Source organism: Danio rerio, chromosome 7 (genome assembly GCF_049306965.1).
Source record: "Danio rerio strain Tuebingen ecotype United States chromosome 7, GRCz12tu, whole genome shotgun sequence".
NCBI classification, from domain to species: Eukaryota; Metazoa; Chordata; class Actinopteri; order Cypriniformes; family Danionidae; genus Danio; species Danio rerio.
In genome coordinates, this window is record NC_133182.1 from 52840024 (window position 1) to 52862875 (window position 22852).

The window sequence follows — 22852 nt, forward strand, 5'->3', positions numbered from 1 at the left end:
TATATATATATATATATATATATATATATATATATATATATATATCACTATGAACACAATAAGTACATTTAAGCTTTTTTATGTAACAGTAGTAAAATACACTTGATATTAAGTGACCAATGCTTCAAAAAGTTTACAAAGACATCATAAAAGTAATCCATAAGAATCTTTCACTTTTTGGTGGAATTTTAGTTCAATGATCTTTGAACTGAAGGGCAGTAACCAGAGTATGGAATCGACTTTTTTACTCAATTTGTCTAGTGAACTTTTAAGTTACCAGCCATATTAATTAAGCAATTCAGATATATGTACAGTTTTTCTCAGTGAATTTGGTGCAATTCTCACAACACTATTTACATTTGCACACCAGTTAATGCATTTCTCAAAATAATTAGTACAAAACCTAGTTGATAACCAGCAAAAGCGTGTCACTTGCTCAAAATGGATAGCTCATTCCTCAAAAGTAAGTATTGATGTCAAAGAGAGTGTCAGTGTCATTAAGATGAAAAGTCCTGACGCCATTATTTATGAACAAGATAGTCAAATGGCTTTGTCATGTTTTCATTTTCTGTACATTTTTTTAATGCAAAAAAGTCAGATTTTGGTGACATTTCCTGAAAATGCTCAAGACAGCACTGTATTTGCACAGCCATTTGGAAACTACAGTAAAGTTAGACATTGCTGCATTTAGTGAGAAGTCTGAGTACAAGACACTTAAAATGTATGTTTCACATTTTTACTGCATTTGCAATTCTAATTTATTGACAGCATTGTGCAAAAGAATAAATACACCTGTATTTACAACAAACAGAAACTTCCTTTGGGTAGAGCTGTGCACAACTCTAAACAATATTGCAGTACATATTGGAACTGAACCTACAACGTACACAGGTCTGTAAATCATTCACGAAATTGTTCAATTTAGAAGATGTTTCCAGGAGTTTTATAAAATTTGCTTAACAGAGTTTGCCAACTACAGTAGTTCAACATTTTAGTATGCAATGACTCAAGTAATGAAATGAGGACTATTAGTTTTTATATGGAATGACTATTCAGCATTCACACGTTTAGTTAATTTTGACTGACATGACATAAGCAAATAATAATGTTATAAACAGCAGATAGTTGTCTGAAAGCAATTGATGCATGTCCAAAAGCATTTGCAATTTGTTAGAAGGAATGAGAAACTGCGACTATGATGTGCACAAATGACTTATTGTTTTGAGAAATGCATTAAGTGGTGTGAAAATGTAAATAGTGTAGTGAGAAATGCACCAAATCCACTGAGAAAAACTGTAATATATTGTATGTGAGCCTTAAATTCAGTATGTTAGCTAAATAAATATACTTTGCCAGAAAATCAAGTAAGCATAATTTGAGAAAGACAAATTGGCAATACATTTGACAGTGACTACATTTAGGAATCAAATTATTTACCTAAATCTGATTAAGACAACACAGTTTTTTTCAGTCGCTTTGGTGCATTTCTCACTACACTATTTACATTTGCACAACAGTTAATGCATTTCTCAAAACAATAAGTCATTTGTGCACATCCTAGTAGCAGTTTCTCATTCTTTTCAACAAATTGTGAATGCTTTTGAACATGCATCAATTGCTTTCATACAACTCTCTGCTGTTTATAACATTATTATCTGCTTATGTCATGTCAGTCATATTTAACTAAACTTGTGAATGCTGAATAGTCATTCCATATAAAACTAAGAGTCCTCTTTTCATTAATTGAGTCATTACATACAAAAATGTTGAACTAGTTGTCAAAATGTGTCAAGAAAATTTTATAAAACAAATTTAAATATTTATTTTCCTGAAATTGTCTTTAAAATTGAACAATTTGATGAATGATTTACAGACCTGTGTATGTTGTAGGTTCAGTTCCAGTATGCACTGCAATATTGTTTTACCGTTGTGCACAGCTCTACCCAAAGGGAGTTTATGTTTGTTGTAAATAAGGGTGTGTTTATTTTTTTTGCACAATGCTGGGAATAAATTAGGATTGCAAAGAGCAAATGCAGTAAAAATGTGAAACATACATATTCAGTGTCTTGTACTCAGATACCTCACTCAATGCAGTGATTTCTAACTTTACTGTAGTTAAATGGCTGTGCAGATAGTATACAGTGCTGTCTTGAGCATTTTCAGGAAGTGTCACCAAAATCAGACTTTTTTGCATTGAAAAAATGTACAGAGTAAACCATCATAATGAAAACATGACTAAGCCATTTGACTATCTTGTTCATAAACAATGGTGTCGGGACTTTTCATTTTGATGACACTGACACTTTCATTGACATCAATACTTGCTTTTGAGAAATGAGCTATCCATTTTGAGCATGTGACGCGCTTTTGCAGGTTATCAGCTAGGTTTTGCAGTTTGCACTAATTGTTTTGAGAAATGCATTAACTGTTGTGCAAAAATGCACTAGTGTTGTGAGAAACGCACCAAAGCGACTGAGAAAAACTGTAATATGATGAAGGTGTTTACGTGAGTTGCTTTTTGAATGTTCCTTTCATGATCCCGTTTTACATGTTATAGCACATAATTCGATTAACATCATTGCGTCACCACACTATTCACATTTCCTCCGGAGTTTCATGTCATTTCAGCTGTTTCATTTTTAATTTGTCGACTTTAACTGCGGTTTGGCACTTTCACTTTCATTCAGAGACAGTCCATGCATGTCCCCGTGACAAATGAGATATTGAATGCGAGTATGAACTGCTGGAAGAGTGTTGTTTTAATGGAATTTGATACTGCATGCCATATGGAGGAATGCAGGTGTCTGTGGTCCTTTACTGACTCAGTAGGTGCAGAGAATAGTGTCAAACAGCCATGTGTGTGGACTATCTTAATGCAAAATGCTGCAAAAATCCTACACAAAAGTAATAGTTTGATTGAGGTGTTCACCTGTCTGTACGGCACTTCAATAATGGCACTAAAATCATCATACTCCACCTCTTGATCCAATTTCTGTTTAGTTCCATTATGACCTTAATTGGATTAAATTAATCAAAAATTCCTCTTAGTAGACTCTTAATCAGAGTATTGTCTTAATAGTATTAAAATAGGATTTTTGGTGTCCATGTAAACATGCTCATTGTGCCACAGTTGATTTTTACCCATGTTTGGCAGTTTGAGGAGTTCAATTTCAGACCTACTGTAGCAACCTAAAATGGTGGGCCACTTACTCTGAGTAAAATGTGAGAAAAATCATGTTCCACAAGTATATTTAGTAAATTTCCTACCATAAATATATAAAAACTCAATTTCTAATTAGTAACATGGATTGAACTTCATTTAGACAAGTTTAATACAATTTTTTTTTCGAGAAACCTTCAGATTCCAGATTTTCAAACACCTCAGCCAAATATTGACCATCAATGGAAGGCTTGTTTATTCAGCATGCAATGTAAAAATCTCAATTGAAAAAATAAATAAATAAAAATGGCACTAGTTCTTTGTTCCAGTACAGATATGGACAAACCAAAAATTAGGTTTCAAATAAAATAATACATATAAAAATAATACAGCAGTTGAGTTTTTTCCCTTTATTTTGCCCAAAACTTGGTTGAAATGATCCAGCACTTTTTAGAATGCGTTCCTGGATTCCTATACCTAGTATCTCAGTGCACCATGGGCAGAACATTAAGGGAACGTTAAGGGGTTAAAAATATCTTCACTTGTGTTTCGACTAATGAAAATGGGTCTGGAACATCTCCAAATGCAAAACATCTCCAAGTCTCATCACTGCTAAAGGAAGGCTGGAGGTGCTTTAAGAGTGGAGGAGTGGAGTCAGGGTAGCTAAAGTGGTTGCACATGCTCAGCAAACATGAAAGCCAGTGTTGCTTTTCTTTGGCTGCCCTTAACCCAACCATTATGTCAGCATCCTGCAACCTCTGACCTGTCTGGAAGAGGATGTTATTGGTCCAAACCAAACCAGTATGGGTGTCTATTATTGTTGGGTGCTTGACCAAAGAAGAACGCACTTTTAAGACGGCTCATCATGATGACTGATGTTTGTCTTTAAGGAGGATTATGAGACGGCTGGAAACAGATGCTTCGGGAATGGTCTCATGCAGGCAGGTGTATTCATTTATTGTCTGAGAACTACAAAAGAAACACTTTGCTTGAAACCCCACTGATTCCTCAGACAAAACACGCTTCCTCATTTAATTGGAATTCATTTTTGAAACAGAAACATGTTTCCAACAATGAAATTAGGCAGAGATGATCATTTAAATGTTCAAACATACATATAGGTTTTACTATATCATCATAACTTTGACATTATCACTCATTACCTTTCTGCAGATGGTAAGTCAATTTATAAAGATAATTCAAAATACACTACTGTTGCTCTCTACTAAAGCGTTTCCTAGCAGTTAGTACTGAACTGATAAACCAATTACTAGCAGGACACTTTAGGTTTCAGGGCAAAGGAGTAATGTTACATCCAACATTGTTCTATCCTGACGGCACATACACATTGCATTAATGTCTTTTTGATGTGCGTGTTTACATATGGAGGACATATTTATTTTTACAGCGTTTGCTCATCTGCAATACATCTTAGAGACATCTCGTTTTTGATGTAAAAGGGATAGTTCACCCCAAATTAAAACGCTTTCACAATTTTCTCACCCTCAAGAGGTTATAAAGTTTGTCTTTAAGATGTTTATGATTCTGAATGTTCATAAAACAGACCTTTTGAAGATGTTTATCGAATGTTTGTAAACAGCAGAAGCTTTCCAAGCTAAAAGCTCACTTAAAAAGTCTTGCAGATGTATGTGTGCTAATACAAACACACAGAAACAGCAAGGTGACTGAAAATCCAGTGTAAGATCTGTTGGAGAGTGCCATGGTGAAATGCCTTTTAAAGATAATATAACCATACTAGCTATTTTAGGACTTCACAAGTCAATTTAGCTGGTTTTGATGCAAAAAATCTACCTTGTTAAAAACCAAAGAATTGTCTAAACATTGTCTAATTTTCTAACATTTAAAAAAAAATTATTTACCAGCTAATAACCATATCATTACCTATAAAATGAAACTGCTAAAGCTAATCAGAGGAGCCTGAAATAAGAAAAGAGGTCTGATTGATTTAGATGGTTTTCATCTAAACCAGTGGTGCCCAAAGTAGGGCCTGCCATCCTATCTAAAAAAGAGAGGGGGAATGATAGGGAGTTGATTAGGGTAAATGACTTTGTCATTTCCAGTTTAACCTAACCTTTGTTTATTTGTTTTATTGAGGAGCTAATAAAAAAAACAAATCAAATGAAATGTTGTAAATGAATCAGACTTTTTAAAAATGTAAATACTGTCACTTGATTGATGGAGGACAAAACACAAGACATCAGCGAGCAAATCAAAACAAAGCCATGCAGCTCGACTAGTGTATTCAACATTGACCTCCATTGTGTTATAAATGGGATTGTTTATGTTTATACTATAATAAGTTCATTAAAAATGTAAAACATTATACTGCATCATTGATTAATATGTTTTAAAGCAAAGTTTTCTAGTTAATTTTTTTAAAATATTGTATTAGGAAATTACCCAAGGCAAGTAATATGGTTTAATGTATTATTTAATGTAATACAGTTTGGTATATTCAACTTCGGCCCAAGCTTGGTTTATAAGAAAAAGTTTGGGCACCCCCAACCTAGACTCTAAACTCTTCATATACAAACTATACTAGCAAGTGAGACATAACATTTTAACACACACATACAGAGAATGTATAGTACATGTTGAAATGATACTTTCCCATACCTTGAAGCTATGGCTTTGTATAATGTTTCACTTAACAGGTATGGGAGTTTCTATGTATTATGTTTCAAAGTCTTTGTGGTGGTTTGTAAAAAAGAAGTCCTAATTTATGTGTAGTCAAAGCATGCCAAGTTAAGACTTAACATGCTCTCTCTCTCTCTATGCTTCAATCAACTTTTCCTGTAAATATTGCTATAAGCTAATGTTTAGCATTATTTAAGATGTTTTTATTTCCACTGTAACTGTTGGTGCATGTATAGTTAACTGGTAAATGGTCCCTCTTTCTCTCTCTCTCTCTGTTTTTGTCCTCCTCTGAAGCAGACATTCCCAGTACGGCTGACTGCACATTTGAGAGCTCACTCACTTTGCATTGCATCACATTGGCTTCTGTTGTTTTTGGGGGCCACAGCTCTATTGGTGGTGGTGAAGTCAGGCTCAAAGATGGTTTACCTACTCTGGCCATGCCTTTTGTGTTGATGGATTACTGGAATCAAAGGTAATGGCAATGGGCAAATAGGTAGCTAAACAATCACACTGATTTTTTTATTTTTTTTCTGCTCTGGAGACTGACTGCAGCTTAATTTGGACTTGACACTGTGCCCACTTTAGAGTCAGGGTTGAATGCATCAGGTTGCAAGGGTTCGGGCATCAATACAGCAAGGCCTACTGGGTCACAAGGTTTATTATGTGGGTCAACTGATATGAAAGAATTTGTGCAGTGGGCTGCATATTAATGGGATAGTTCACCCGACAATTAAAATTCAGTCATTATATATAGCTGAAGTCAAACGTTTGCATACAATTTGCTTGCAGTATGCATTGTTTTTTTTTCTGCAGCATAGGTGAGCATCTTTCTGCATATAAGTGTGCGAAGATGGTCCTCAAAATCATAGTCATTTTTGGAAACTAAACAGCTGAAAACTAATTTGTTGGACTTGGAAATATTTTTATGAAGAACAGCAAAAGGTTTAACTGTCCAGGATGACTTAAGACTCATGAACACTTATCACTAAACAAACAAGCAAACAAGCAAACAAACAAACAAGCAAACAAACAAACAAACAAACAAACAAACAAACAAACAAACAAACAAACAAACAAACAAACAGCTATGCATCATTTAAAGTATTAAGAAGTATGTACACATCTGAACGGAGTCAGTTTAATACATTTCTCTTGTGGACTGTATGCAAACACCTTTATGTAAAATATATCATTCAGGTCAGTTCTGAAGATAAAATAGCATGCATTGTATTTAACCCTTTCTGATTTGGCAAAATAATTAACATTTTCCAGATTTTGCAGGTATAAACAATTGACTTTAACTGTATACCCAGGTGTTTTTCCATTGGTCTATGATCCATTTTGAAATAAATAGTCACCATAATGCCCTTTCATATAATTGCAGTGAATATATGTATATATTGGATATATACCCTTACCGGCCACTTTATTAGGTACACCTGCCCAACTGCTCGTTAACGCAAATATCTAATCAGTCGATCACATGCAGTTAGGCATGTAGACATGGTCAAGACGATCTGCTGAGGTTAAAACCCAGCATCAGAATGGGGAAGAAAGGGGATTTAATTGACTTTTAACATGGCATGGTTGTTGGTGCCAGACGGGCTGGTCTGAGTATTTCAGAAACTGCTGATCTACTGGGATTTTCATGCACAACCATCTCTAGGGTTTACAGAGAAAGGTCCCAAAAAGAGAAAATATCCAGTGAGTGGCAGTTCTGTGGGTACAAATGCCTTGTTGATGACAGAGGTCAGAGGAGAATGGCCAAACTGGTTCCAGCTGATAGAAAGGCAACAGTACCTCAAATATCCACTCGTTACAACTGCGATATGCAGAAGAGCATCTCTGTACACATCCAACCTTGAGGCAGATGGGCTACAGCAGCAGAAAACCACACCTGGTGCCACCCCAGACAGCTAAGAACAGGAAACTGAGGCTACAATTCACACAGGCTCACCAAAATTGGACAATAGAAGATTGCTGAAACGATGCATGGTTTGTAGATTCAGAATTTGGCATTAACAACGTGAAAGCATGCATCCATTATGACTTGTATCAACTGTTTAGGCTGGTGGTGGTGTGGTAATGGTGTGGGGAATATTTTCTTGGCACACTTTGGGCCAATTAGTACCAACTGATCAACTGCATTGTTGCTGACCATGTCTATCCCTTTATGACCACAGTGTACCCCTCAACTGATGGCTACAGCAGGATTAAAGAGGGGACTACTGTATATTTGACATTAGAACACCACCAGGGTGAATACAGGTGAAGACTTTTGTTTTCGTTTTGGGCGAACTCTACTTTTGACCACACTTGACTGCAAAACCAAACACGCTTGTCAAACCCTGAGTGTATCGCTGACTGAAGTGATGACTCGATGCCAAAACAAAGGGAGCTATGAATCTGTTATTTCAATAACTCTAAAAACACATTTCTACTTTCCCCCACACTTTATCCTGAAATTTAACTAGCAGACAAAAGCAAGTGGAAACATCCTGTTCTTTCTTTTAGGGTTATTTATTGCCACTTCTTTCAGGGGAAAAGCCTGCATCGCTGAAAACAAATCATGTTGCAAGCATGTGTCATTGTTTATGTCAGGAGAGGATGTGGCAGGGTTTGCCTTTGTTTGTCCTCCTGCATGTTTAATTAGAGTTTATGGTTCCAAACAGCAAAAACAACCATTGATTTCTAAAGGTTTGAGCAGGGAAATCACGCAGGTGCCTGTGGCTGGCAAGTGTGCTCTCGTGCTCATAAAACACATCTCTCATCTTGTAGGTGTGAATGGAACACAAGTAACAATAAATCTGACCTTGCCAGAAGTTCTGTCTTGTGTGCCAGCATCTTGGCATGCTTCAGGGATAATGGAATGGTATGAAACACAGTCTGTGTGTGCGTGTCTGCATGTGTTAGCATTGTAAATGTCTATTTTAAACAATAAAAAAATAAATAAATAAACAAATAAACAAATCAATCAATCAATCAATCAATCAATCAATCAATCAATCAATTAATCAATTGATTTGTTCATTTATTACATAATTAAAGAAGCAACAGCAATGTATGGTAATTTAAAATATCCTAAAAAATCATCAATAAAAAATTACGAATGAAATTAAATTAAATTAAAATAAATTAAATTCGGCTTAGTTTAGTTCGGCCCTTTAATAATCTGGGGTCACCACAGCAGGATGAATCGCCCAAATTAGATGAATGAACTAAATGAGCTTCTCTTATCACACTGTGGTTTTTATCTGCGCCATGTAAAGGAACTCATCAACCACAGATTGTCTGGTATTTTTTTGGTTAGTGGGTGTTGGTGTGTCAGCATTAAAACAGCATCACGTGTGCTTGATGAATCACTGAAAACTGGTACTGTATTTCAGAAAGTCACAATAAAATTGTGTTGTGTGTAGTGCATGTGTAGTAGAATATTAATAACTATTTCAGACCCTCATTGCTGTAATAATAGTCCCTAAAGAACATCAAGACTGCATTTATTATTTTGATAATACAGTAACAACAGTGAAATATTATCACTGCACTATGTTAAGAGAAATCTCAATTTTCAGTCACATAATCCTTCAGAAATAATTTAAATACACTGCATTGGTGTGCAATTATCTATCATAAATGTTAATACTGAAAGCTAAAATAAAGTTAAAGTGTAATGTTTCTTACTATTTTAGTCAAAACTACTATTTTAGTTTTTTTTCAAAACTAAAAACAAAAATATTTATTCGACAGAAAGCTTTTGTAGCAATAGTTAAAATATGGCAATTCATAAAATACTGGAAGAGCAAAAATAACTTGAACATTCTAGCTTGGCTTTGTTAAGTTGACATTTTATAGTAAGACCAAAAATATACTTTAAACATGTAAATGAAGAGTAATTTTCAAATCCAGTCATTCAAAACAGCTAATGCTGTCTAGACTAATGAACACAACTCAATCCAAAAGTATAAACTAACCTAATCATAACAACTTGATAGCTATTAATTATACAAAAAAAAAAAGATTTTTACTAATATGTGACCACAAAACCAGGCTTTTTTCAGATTTAGAAATCACATGAAAGCTGAATAAATACGTTTTTCCATTGATGTATGGTTTGTTATGACAGCACATGTTTGGCAGAGATACAACTATGTGAAAATCTAAAACCTGAGGGTACAAAAAAATCCAAATACCTCTAAAATCCCATTTAAATTTATGTATATGAAGTGCTTATTACCAAAGTCCCTTTAAGGCAAGTCATTTCACTCTGCAGCCATCTTTTAAACGCCTCTCGGGCAGTATGCTTGGTCATTCTGTCTTAATAGGGAAACATCAAATTCTCCAAAACTGTTTGCCACGCTTACGATTGCATTACATATTTAGAATCACCAATGAAATTAAACAACAACTGTCTCATAAGTTTCGTTTCTAAGCGCCTGAATTAAACAAAATCTGGTATTTTTAGGAACGAGATCACGTCACCAACCTCATTTATGGCCGTTCTACAGATTATCATGCTCTGGATAAAAATCATCTGATCACGCTGCTCTTCTGAAGTAATTCACAACTTGGTCTTGATGGTGAATCACTTCCAGAAATGACGGTAACTCTTTGTTTACAAGTTTGTGGGGCGTTTAGTTGCTGTCATGTGATGTGCATTTGACAGGGTGGACTGTACCTCATGTTTGTTTCATACAGATTACAAAACCAAATTTTTTTGTTTTCAAGTGTAGTAAGGTAATTTAAAAGCAAGGATTTTAGGCTTTAAGTGTTTATATTTCTTATGTCTGTGAAGAAGTATTCACTGAGGGTGCTTTCACATCTGTGAATCGATTCAGTTGTTCCGAAACGTGGATTAAAATTGTTACAATGTTGCACTATGTTATTGGTGCGGTTCGCTCTCACACGGCAAAATTTCTAAACGGACCAAAAGAACTAAAACAAGTCACGTGTGAATTAACTCTCCTTACATTGGTCAGAGTTTCATGATTTAGTTTGCAGAATCCCGCTCAGCTGTCATACGTCCTTATTTTAATTTATGGCGATGAGCAATCAGACATTATAAGCGGAAAGCTGCGCTTTAATTTTAAATGGTGACACCCATAGACGTTGTCACCAGATATAAATCAGAGGTCTCATGCATAGCCCTTGGCTAGACTGCAGTTAATGTTCTTAACGGATAAACAGCTCTCGTTAATAGTTCAGCATACTTTCACTTTCGTATTAACATGAAACGCACACTTACCGGTAGGAATGACATCTCGCCTTACTCATAATTCTCTCTTTTATAGCCATATATGCCTCTTACATATCCATAATACACTGTGATATAGTTGGGCTCGGATAATTTTGCTTTCTCACTACAATCGATCCACTTCAGAGTTCGTTTGAATCAGGAAATCTCGGACCGATTAATTTGTTGCAGATTTCTTGCTGGATTCACATAAGCCAAACACACCATGCTAACTGGGCAAACGAGACAGGTTCTGAAACAAAAGTCTAGGTGTGAAAGCACCCTAAGATTCCAGTGTGTTCATTGACCACAAAACTGTCGTGAAAGCACACGTCTGGTCTGAGCTTCTTGGTCAGTCTATAGCAATACTAGTAGGCTCCTGTAGACGGGGCTTCATTCGCCATATTGACCATTATACTTTTCCCCATTCAAAAGTATAGATGACATGACTTGTGTACTCTATAGTCTTTGTTATTACACATTACTCATAAAAAAGAGTTTTGATAAATTTACAGTAGGAAATTTACCAAATTATCCTCAAGGAACAAGATCTTAATGTCCTAATGATGTTTACCATAAAATAATTTATATTCTAAGATGTAAGACCATGTTTTTGTGGTCCACGGTCAAATATGCAACGCCGAAAGAAATGTCATTGTCTCTCTAGAAAAGCCCCGGAGAAAGCGACACCTCTATTATTACGTGTAACTCGTAATGTATACTTTTGAAAGACTGTTGTAAACAAATCAGTAAAATCATCAGTTATCAGTCAGGGCTCACTGAGCGAGCAGGACTCAACAGTGGCTTGGAAAAACTCCAAAGTCATACCAGTTCTGGAGAAACATCTTCTTGGCAATCACACATCTCTCTCTCTTCTTTCTCTCTCTCCTACAGTCCAAACTTTTTTGCATATCCGTGATTGGCACCTTTAAGTGGCCTGAAACTCTATATCTACAGGGTACGCATATTTCTGTTCTTGCTCTTCCAGCATTGTAAAGACTTGCACTTTGCCAAATATCTCCTCTTGCACTCCATAACCTTTTGCCAGCAAGTCTCTCATATGAGAATAAATAATCTAGCTTTGTAAACAAAACATTTCCCTATTTTAAAGTTAAATAAAAATGGCTTCAATTCTGATCAAGTCTAATGTTTTAGACCCGTAGTCTCCACAAGGTTACTTTCAGATGTGTTTGTTTAGTCAGCGTGAGATCTGCTATATGCATTGGTTGCCCTAGCAATGATGTAGGCGTCAGCACTATGCCAAGAGATTTTCTTCGAGAACAACTCAGGCGAGTGAGTATGAAATAAGTAGGAAAAACCTGGAGTTTTTTCCTCAGCGGTTCCTCGTGGGAGAACAGCCTTGTGATGAACTGGATCAGCCTTGTAAACATCAGGCTACAAAAACAACGAATTGTGCGTAAATCTGATTTGGGCTGTAAAGTGTGAATGACTGTGTTTTGTGAGTAACGAAAGCCAACAGATCATGGTTGCCCAGACACCACAGTTGCTCAGAAAACATGTGATTTGTGGAGTCATTTTAAAGTTCAATTATTTGTGTATGTTTTAAGACCTGCTGCTTACAACATAATTTAAAGCATTCGGGGCTAAGACATACTTTTTGTCTGTCTGCCTTCTTTCTTTCTTTTTATTTGACAGAAAAGAAGTAAATAAAACTTGTCAAGGAACCACACATAAATACAACAAAATAAAGAGGAATACAATAACAAATAGCCATTAAAACAGTGGTCCTTAAGCACCGGGCTGCAGACCGCTACCAATCCGTGGATCACTTGGTATCAGGACACACAACAAAATAATTATTTATTTCTGTTTTATTTATTATCTGAGTCTGAACGATCTTTTATTTTGAAAAATTGACTGTATTCTCTCGCTTACATCTTGATCACTTGAGCACCCAAATTTAACCCACAAGCTAGAAAAATGAATGAGTAAGAAACAGACATCTTTAGAAAATTTCTTGGTGAAGGTGAAAAGACCCAGTGAAGGACCCAGGAACTGCCAAGGAATGGATCCGCAACCCATTTGTCATCAAATCAGGTGAATTCAGCATGTATGTGCAAGAAAAGGATCAACTGCTGGAGATCGCAAATGACGGATGCCTTAGGGGCCATTCGTATGGTGTCTTTTCTAGAGTTTGCGCAAGTTTCTTATTTCCAATAGAGGCACACAGCTTAAATGACGAGAGCACACCGGGAGTCACGTGACAAGAACTGACGATCAGCTTTAGCTTGTATAGAGTATACACATTTCGGTAGACAAATTACCTCAGACAAACACACAACAGTATTATTTCCCTTTTTACAAGATGTAAAAAAAGTTTCTGATGTCCTAAGTCTAAGTAAGTTTCAACTCAAAACACTCTTTAAAGCCGCCCTTTTTAGGCTTTGATTCTAATTGTACCATTTTGCTGACTGTGACTATAAATTCAAGTGAGATTGTGCTCCTAGCTGTCTTTTCAAAGAGTGTAGAGCTACAAATGCCATAGTGTGTCAGCATAGTGGCATATTCAAAAACAAGACTAATGTTCTTTACCAAGGGTGTCAAACTCAATCCTTGGAGGGCCCAAGCCCTGCACAGTTTAGTTCCAACCCTGCTCCAACACACTTACCTGTAGGTTTCAAACAAGCCTGAAGGACTCAATTAGTTTGATCAGGTGCGTTTAATTAGGGTTGGAACTAAACTGTGCAGAGCTGCGGCCCTTTTGGAACTGAGTTTGACACCTGTGTTCTATACTAATAAGGGAGAGATTATCACTAATGGGGGTGGAGGGCGTACTAATGGGGGATAATAATTATCACTAATGGGGGATAACAAGTACAAAGGGAGAATGTCGAAGTGTTTCTGCTCTGTTTTTATGAACTGTGAATAAAATTAATACATTTTTACCATTAGAAGCTGTTTATATCCATAGACTGTTGCCACACATCTGTGTTAAAACCCCTTATAGAAGTAATTTTTGCTTAATACAGACACCCTAGTTTCCCAGAAATTTGCGGATAATTGTGTGAATATAAAATATATGTTTAAATGTAAAAAATTATATGTTTTTATCATATTAGGTATAGCCTTCTATGTTAGGTGTGCAATCTGACACTGACAATGACACAAATCATAAAAATAAAGCTTCTTTATTTTGGTCTCTTGTCAAGACAAGATGTAAAACGGTAGGGATTAAGCCAAAGAAAGTTTGCATAACTCTTATTTTTATCTACGATCTTACTTTCTCTCAGATTCACTTACTGAAGCATCTGACATCTTGTCACACATAGGAGATGCCTAGGGGCTTCCCCCTACCATAATACACTTAATAGACGAATTATCGTCAAACTCGTCAATGGCCGGGAATCGCTTTCTCTAGTTAATTGCAGGAAAAAAGTTAAACGAAAACATTTATCGATTTGACGCACATCATAATACCAGCCATACGGGTAAAGCACAAATAATGTCCTTCAATTCAGTCACGTCCAGCGGCCGTCACTCTTGAATCAATCTCATCACCACCTGTCTGTTCCATTGTTCTGTTTGCTCCAACTTTCTTTTGCAGTCTGAAGCGCATCAAACGCACAAAATGCCCAATTCGCACCACAAGATAACAAGTCTATTTCTCATCTTTGCTTTGACTTCACATGTTCATCACTCGTGCTTTATTTGCAGCTGCTTACTACACAAGCTGAAAACTCCCCCGCTTTCTAATTTGATTTTATGTTTTGGAATTTGATGTTTTATGAGATTAAATTTGCGACATTTTGTTGATTTTGCATTGAATTCAGCGATCACGGAATCGTGAAAAACTAGGGGGTTTATTAATAGTAAAAACCAACCACATCTGTAATATTTTTTATATCCACAAGCAGCCTATTCCATAGCAATAGCCCAGAATAATTATAAGACTGAAAATCCATACAACTTTGCCTAGTTTTATAACAATGTTGTTTGTTTACCCTTACTAAAAGTGCATTTAAATAAGAGGGTGCTTTATTAATAATACAATTATGAACTGTTTTAATTTTAATGTTGTTAGATGTACTTTCTGTGGGGAGCCAGTGAAGATTATTGAAACGGGAAACCTTAACAAGACAAATCAAACGTGGAGACGCATGCATTTTCAAAATGACATGAAAATATGCATGACGCAAATAACTTTAAGTTGTTTTATAAGAATAATAACATTTTTGTCAAGAAACATTTTTGACACATCCAAATTCTCTCCTATTGTAGATTTGACCAAAATGAATTGCATTTAATTCATATGGTGAAGACCACACAGTGTTGCTCTACATTATTGTACCGTACCTACATATAATTGAAAAAAACAAACAAACAAACAAACAAACATTTGAGACAGTTAAATTAAGCATTTGTTCTAATGTATTTATGCTTGTAATTTGTTAAAAAAAAATGTATGCAGTTGCACTCTCGAACAGTCTAAAATAATGAATAATCCTGAGTTATTCAAGTGAAAATTGATTTAGAGATATCATAAAACCAAAATAGTGCCTTTTAAAAAATGCCTTTTTAATATACTGTGCAGGTGTACTTTATAAAAACAGGCATTTTAGTCAAAAACTTCAATGGTCAAAACCACAATGGCATTTTATTTCCATTGTGATCAGACTGTTTACATGCCATGATCAAATAGTGATCAACAGTACAGTGGCCTTGCGACCTGCACAGGTGTGTGTGAACAGACTATCTTGACTTTGTGTTTGTTCATGAAATAGCAGTTTTTACTGTATCTACTGTGCCAATGAGGTTGCAATAATAATCCAATAAAATAATGTTTGCCTTTCGTGATTCAGAAATAAAAAGATATGAGCGTGTGCGTGATAAGTTTCATTCATCGCATGAGATCCAAAACAGCACATATTTCAGAGTGTTTCTCTGTTATAATGTTTTCATATTTAATTAATCCTTTCTGCGAGGATATTTAACCAGTTAAAATGTGATTTTTCAGGCTTTTTATTTTTAATAAATTTGCAAAAATTTAAATAAAATAAATTTTCACAATGCCATTATGGGGTATTATGTAGAACTTTAAGGAAACAAATTATATTTTATCCATTTTGGAATAAGGCTGCCACATTAAAAAAATGTGGAAAAAGTGAAGCGCTATAAATACTCTATGGATGCACTGTACATATTTGTAATTTTAATGGTTGCAAAAAAAAGCAGATTTTTGCAATATTTTGACATTTTTTATAAATGTGAAATCCTTATAACGCTCCGGTTACTAAAGTAACCCTCTTTCCCCGAGGAGGGGGGAAAATGCTATGTGGAAAAACTTCCACTATGGGGATTTCGTTCAAAATGCCAATCATCTGAAAGAGTATGTAAACAGGCCAATGAAATGCCAATGAGTTGGCAGCGTCAGCTTGCACAGCTGATTCTCATAGCAGTTAATTTGACAATATAAGCACAGTGAGAACAAGGCTGAGGTATCCTCGAAGGGGAACTTGTATGTCACATTTATGTAATTTGCATATATTTTCATATATCAGATTTTTTATTTTAAGATCTGGTCTTATGGATTTGGCCACAGGTTCTCCTCTGCATCACAGTGGTGTTTTCAGCCAAACATCTTGGAAAGAACCTTTGGTCAATGTGAATCCAGGCCTGACATTGGTCTGCTGTTATGCTGTGTTTGGACTTTCTTGCACACAGTAATGTCAAATATAAAAACATTGTCTGTAAATGTGTTACATAGAACCATAAATATGCAATAAGGATGAAATCTATAGATAATGTAGTCCTGTTGGGTAATTTTCTGTGGTAACTGATGTCATTTGATCTATCCTGAAATGTTCATCATCTAAACGTGTAAAATAATACATCAGTTTCCATACCCTGTAGCTATGCCTGAAGAGTATTTATTATGTTGAGCGCTTTGAAGTGGGATCGATTTTTTTTTTTATGTTTAATTGTATTATAATAAAGAGGTGATTTTAATTCAATGAACAAATTATCTGGTCACACTTTACAAAAAGGTTCATTAGTTAATGTTAATTAATGCATTTACTAACATGAACAAACAATGAACAATACATCTACTACTGTATATGTTAATGTTTGTTAACGTTAGCTAATGAAAATAGAGTTGTTCATTGTTAGTTCATGTTAACTCATGGTCCATTAACTAATGTTAACAAGGATGGACTTGGATGTTAATAATGCATTAGTAAATGTTCAATTATGATTAATAAATGCTGTACATGTGTTGTTCATGATTAGTTCATGTTAGTAAATGCATTAACTAATGAACCTTATTGTAAAGTGTTACCAATTATCTTTGACTAATGTGTATTGAATCCAAGCATTTAAATCAAAGAGTTAAGAGTTTTTGCAAAAATGTGCCATTTTGGCAATGGTTGTGAATTTTGTGTCTAGAGTTTTGAAAATTGACACCAAGGTGATAAAATATGTGGCAAAACAATTGAAAAAACTGTAAGTGTATACAGCTATTAAAAACTAAAGAGAGCACTTGAAAACCTGTAGTTTCTTTAGATTGACTGGGTATATTAGGAGTGAGTTTCCCTAAAATGTTAATATTTGTTTTGTTCTATAAAAGTGTGATAACTTTTGTTCAAGTTTTCAAAAGAGAGTATTGCCATTTTGATCTTTTTTCAGAGCACAACATTTTGTCAAATGTTTTGTGTGTGTGTGTGTGTGTGTGTGTGTGTGTGTGTGTGTGTGTGTGTGTGTGTGTGTGAGTCTGTGTGGAAGTACACATGCAGGTGTTTCCAACTCTGAAAGTGAAAGTGCAGTTAACAGTGATGCATGATGTACTGGATAAGGTCAAGTGAGTGTTATGAACAGTCTTAACATTGGCAAACAGAGTTCCTCATCACTCACCCTGCCACCCTTTAAGGGAAAACACGGGCACGGTCCACTGCAGTCCCGGCCTGCACACGGCTCCTGGAGTGTTGACCCCTGCAGACAAACACACACACAGAGAGACCAGATTAAATCCTGTAGGTCAGAGTCATACATCAATGAAAACTCAAGCACACTCTCATATGGCTGACACCCTAAAAAAACAGCATTAATATATTTCACAGAGATGACATCATGAAGAGCATCATCTGTTTCTTTTAAAAACAGCAATGAAATTTAATAAGCACCTTTTGCTTGTTTTGCATATTTGTGAATGTATGTAACAAAACAACAAGCCGTTGTATAGTTTGTGACACATTTGTTTCCCTAAGGGTGAGTGAAGATCACCTGGACAGCAGAAAGTGGTATTTGATCTTACAGAGAAACAACAGACGAAAATTGCTTTGTATTTTAGCCTTTGGTACAGCACGGCAATACATCTACCTCACAAACAAGAGGAAAAGACTGGAGGTCATTCCTTTCAAGATGGTAAGATACCCTATACATCCAATTGCTAAAGCTACTATAGAGCACATACAGTGATAGATGGGAGCTCTTTTGTGCCCTTTCTCCATGCTGAGATCACATTCCTGAGCATGCTTGTCCCACCCTTCCTAGTTGCATATCTCTTCATTGCTGCTTTTCTTCTTTCAGATTCCTGAACATACTTAATACTGTACATACAGTATTGTTAACTTGACCTGTCAGCAGTGGTGTTTTCAGCTTAGTGACGTTCAAAATTTTACAAGGGTTTAATCATAAAAATAATATATTTTTTAATAAATTAATTTATTAATATATTAAAATAAAACGTTTGATTTTTCTGTTTACTGCATTTCTAAGTTCAAGTACAAATTTCTTTCCATACTTAAGTATTTATTTTTTCTTTGTTTTTTTGTTTCCATTTATTAAAAAGAAAACTTGTAACTTGTTCTGATTTAAAATAACAACAATAATAAAAAAGAAAAGAAAATTACTCTAAGGCTAAATCACACATATCAGGATCTAGGTCATTATTAAATTCAAAATCATTTTGGGGCAATTTAAGCCAATTTCTTTGCTTGTGACTCACTCTAATATTAAAATGAAATATACATTAATACATTTTTAAATAAAATAGCTTAAAATGCAATATTTGATGTGCAGTCGAATTTTAAAATGCAGTTTTTTATTCCTGTGATGGTAAAGCTGATATATGGGTTCAGCCTCAAAATTGCACTGTGCACATCCGCAATAGTCAAATCGCAGGATCTGCAAAATTGAGATGGGAATGCCCATGTTTTTAACCGCTAAGAGCATTCAGACACCATATTTATTAGAAAATAATTGTATTGTACTTATTAAGTAAAGTTTTTCCAGTGTTTTTTTAGAGTTTAGCTTTTTAATTTTTTTATTTCTGTACCTGAATACGATTTGACTATACCCTGAAAACCATTAAGCACTGTTTATTTCACTCTTATATTAGCAAATTACATTGCATGCATGATTTGTTCCCCAACAAAATCATGCCAATCGATTGACAATTAATGCATTGTTTCCAAATATGACTGTTTAATTCATCTGGTGAAATTGTATCTATATCGCAATGTATATTGCAGAAAAAATATCGCAATATCAAAAATCCTTACTTTTTTCTGTTCTACACTGTTAAAAATGTTGAATCGAAAAATTTATCAAAAAGTAATTTCAACTTATATAAATTAAACTCACTTTAAACCAAGTTAAAATCTGTATAACTTAAAAAAATTATGTTGATACCTGATCAACCTGTTAAAATAAGTTCATGTAAATTAAACATACTTGTCATAAACATACAGTAAAGGCACGTGCACACCGTGGCAATTTTTGCTCGCGTTTTCCATGGAAGTTTAACATCTCGTGACTAAATAAAGTGCACTAATGTGATCGTGCACACCAATGCGCAAAATGCCAGGCGTAAAAGCGTAATTTTTAAAGAAACACCTCATGCTCGTTTTTTTTTTTTTTTTTTTTTGACACACTGCGTCAAAACCTTCTCTACCAATCAGATTTTCCCTTTTTTTTCACATGCACAAAGCTGCTGAAGTTACAGTAAATAGCAATTGGAGGCACTGATGCGCAAAACTGTCAAAGCGAGCGCACATTGAAGAAGATGCCCAGAGGCGATGAGAACGTGGAGCTGCTTATTGCACTGGTAAACAATAAGTAGCTGGAGCTGCTACTTGAACCATCCATGCATGTTCTAGTCGCTAATAACTTTAACAAGAAGCGTTAATTTCTCTCTTCTTCTTCTTTAAGCAGTTGTCAAAAGCTTAAAGTTGTGTAGCGCCATCTAACGTCAAGGAGTGATTTTGCATACTCTTTTGCTTGAATTCAGAGAAAATCGCTTCGGTTTAAATCCGGAAAAACGTCTCGTAAAATGCTGATGATAAACGCAAAGGAAAAGCGTACCGGTGTGTACGAGCCTTAAGTCATCATGACTTTGTGATCATCGTTTTTAACAACGTAAAATCTTATTCTTACTTCACAGCAATTGAGCTCTCAAAAATGCTGTTATTTTATCCCCATTAACAGGTATAATAGCTTAACCCAAAACTTGGATTTGACCACATACCACTGAATTCAAACATTAATAATAATATTACTTTCAAGCATACTGGCTGTTGATCGCTTGCGATGACAATGGATTTCTTATTGTTGCAAAACACTACATGTACTCATAACACAAACATCAGATTCTCCATTCACAACATGCTCTTTCTCATCCTGCAAGATAAGCTCTGTGAAATCCAATCCTCTTCATTCTGCAGATCTGTGAATAATGTGATCAATGAAAGCTGCACATACATATAAAGGTCTTTTAAGTGGCCTGGCCCTGCTGGAGTTCAGAGGTCACCGGATAGCATTTCACTTTGATTAAAGGATGACAAGAGGGGATGAAGACCCCATGAGGCTCCTGGACAGTGACTACTTGACTGAAGGGTCAGGGGTGCTCGGACGGCCGGTGAGTAAAAAAAAAAAACCTCAAAGGTCTTAAACTGATAACAAGACCTCATTTACTAGTCACAAGAGTGATGTGTGTGCGTGCTCGTTCGTAGGTTTTGTCCTGGTATTTATTACATTGTGGGGACCAAATGTCTCCAAGTATAAAAATATCAGTAATGTTTGACATTGTGGGCACATTGTTGACACATAAATGATCCAGAATGAACTGCAGAGATATAAGAAATATGTGCTAATTAACAGTTTCTGAATTGTAATTCACACGTGTTTTCTCTTTATTTACGGTTGTGAATTGCATTATGGGAGTTTGATCTCTGCTCTATTGACTTTTGATGTTTAAAATGTTGAGACTTCAAGTTTAACAAAATGACTTTGATTGATATTTTAGCTGTTTGAAATATTATAATGTATAAGAAATAATATATAAAAGTCTGTAAAATAACAGAAAATGTACTGGCAGTTTATTACAAGGTTTTGTCCCATAACACAGAACACCTATAATGTCCTATAATACACAAGAAACAGATACAGTTGAAGAGAGAATTAATAGCCCCCCTTTGATTTTTATTTGAATATTTCCCAATTTATATTTAACAAGGCAAGGAAACTTTCACAGTATGTCTGATAATTTTTTCTTCTGGAGAAAGTCTTATTTGTTTTGTTTCGGCTAGAACAAAAGCAGTTATTATTTTTTTAAACACCATTTTAGGGACAAAATTATTAGCCCCTTTAAGCTAATTTTTATTTCGATAGTCTACAGAACAAGCCATCGTTATACAATAACTTGCCTAATTACCTTAACCTGCCTAGTTAACCTAATTAACCTAGTTCTGCCTTTAAATGTCACTTTAAGCTGTATAGTAGTGTCTTGAAAAATATCTAGTCAAATATTATTTACTGTCATCATGGCAAAGATAAAATAAATCAGTTATTAGAGTTATTAAAACTATTATGTTTAGAAATGTGTTAAAAAATCTTCTCTCCGTTAATCAGAAATTAGGGAAAAAAATAAACGGGAGCTAATAATTCAGGGGGCTAATAATTACTGTATATCACTTTAAACTATTACAAATGTTCATGAAAGTCACTTTTTATAACTTTTCAAGGTTAAAAGTTGTTGGAAGAAAGATCAAGTTCCCATAATGCAAATAAAAAACATAAATAACTGGGGGAAACATTTAATAAAAACATGAAAAACAAAATATGGAAAATTGTTATTTTACTGATATTAATGATGATTATGAAGATTTTACAGTGTATCTACTAGTATATACTATCTATCTAGTATACCTCTACTGCATGCATTAAGATAGATCTATAATAAAATACTTGACTGTTGTTTTTTTTTCTTAACTTGAAGTGCTAAAAAAAGGGGAATTTTTTAAGGTATTTTATGATATGCTGCCATATGGCAACATCGTCCTACAGTGGATATAACTTAGAAATCTCAAATTTATAACCTTGCTGATGATTACTAATTGTGCTGTTTGAAATTAGTTAATAGGTGTTGCAGTATTATAAGCTTTAACACAGAACTTATAAATTACACCTTGAACATACTTTCCAACAACTGATATTCCAGCAGCTTTCATTTATTCTATTCTTTTTTGATGAATATTATTATTGAAAACAATCAATATTGTATTATCATGTATACAACATCCAGTAGGTATAAATATTTTCTTCAATAAATATTATAACAAATAAGTAACAAGTCTCATATATCCAGATGGATCAGAATAATGTAGCTAGTAGCTAACAATGTTTATATATTATACTACAGGTAAATACCACATGCCTGTCTTATATGCCTCTGAGCTAACTTGCCTGAACTGTTTCCATCATTGCTCTTATCAAATGTCCAATCTGCATCAATCTCATGGTCACTAAAACCCATCTCATCCTCATTTTCATCTGCAGGAAGAGCAAGT

General features: G+C 34.8%; 1 protein-coding gene across 6 annotated transcripts in view; it reads right to left on the reverse strand.

Moving 5' to 3' along the window:
• Positions 1 to 22852, reverse strand: part of col4a6 (collagen, type IV, alpha 6) — a 182218-nt gene that overhangs the window by 76135 nt on the left and 83231 nt on the right. For all 6 annotated transcript variants that reach the window (XM_073907321.1, XM_068222723.1, XM_073907322.1 and 3 more), the window contains exon 4: positions 17919 to 17996. In XM_073907321.1, coding sequence (XP_073763422.1) covers positions 17919 to 17996 — 78 coding nt within the window. The remainder of the gene's footprint in view (positions 1 to 17918; positions 17997 to 22852) is intronic.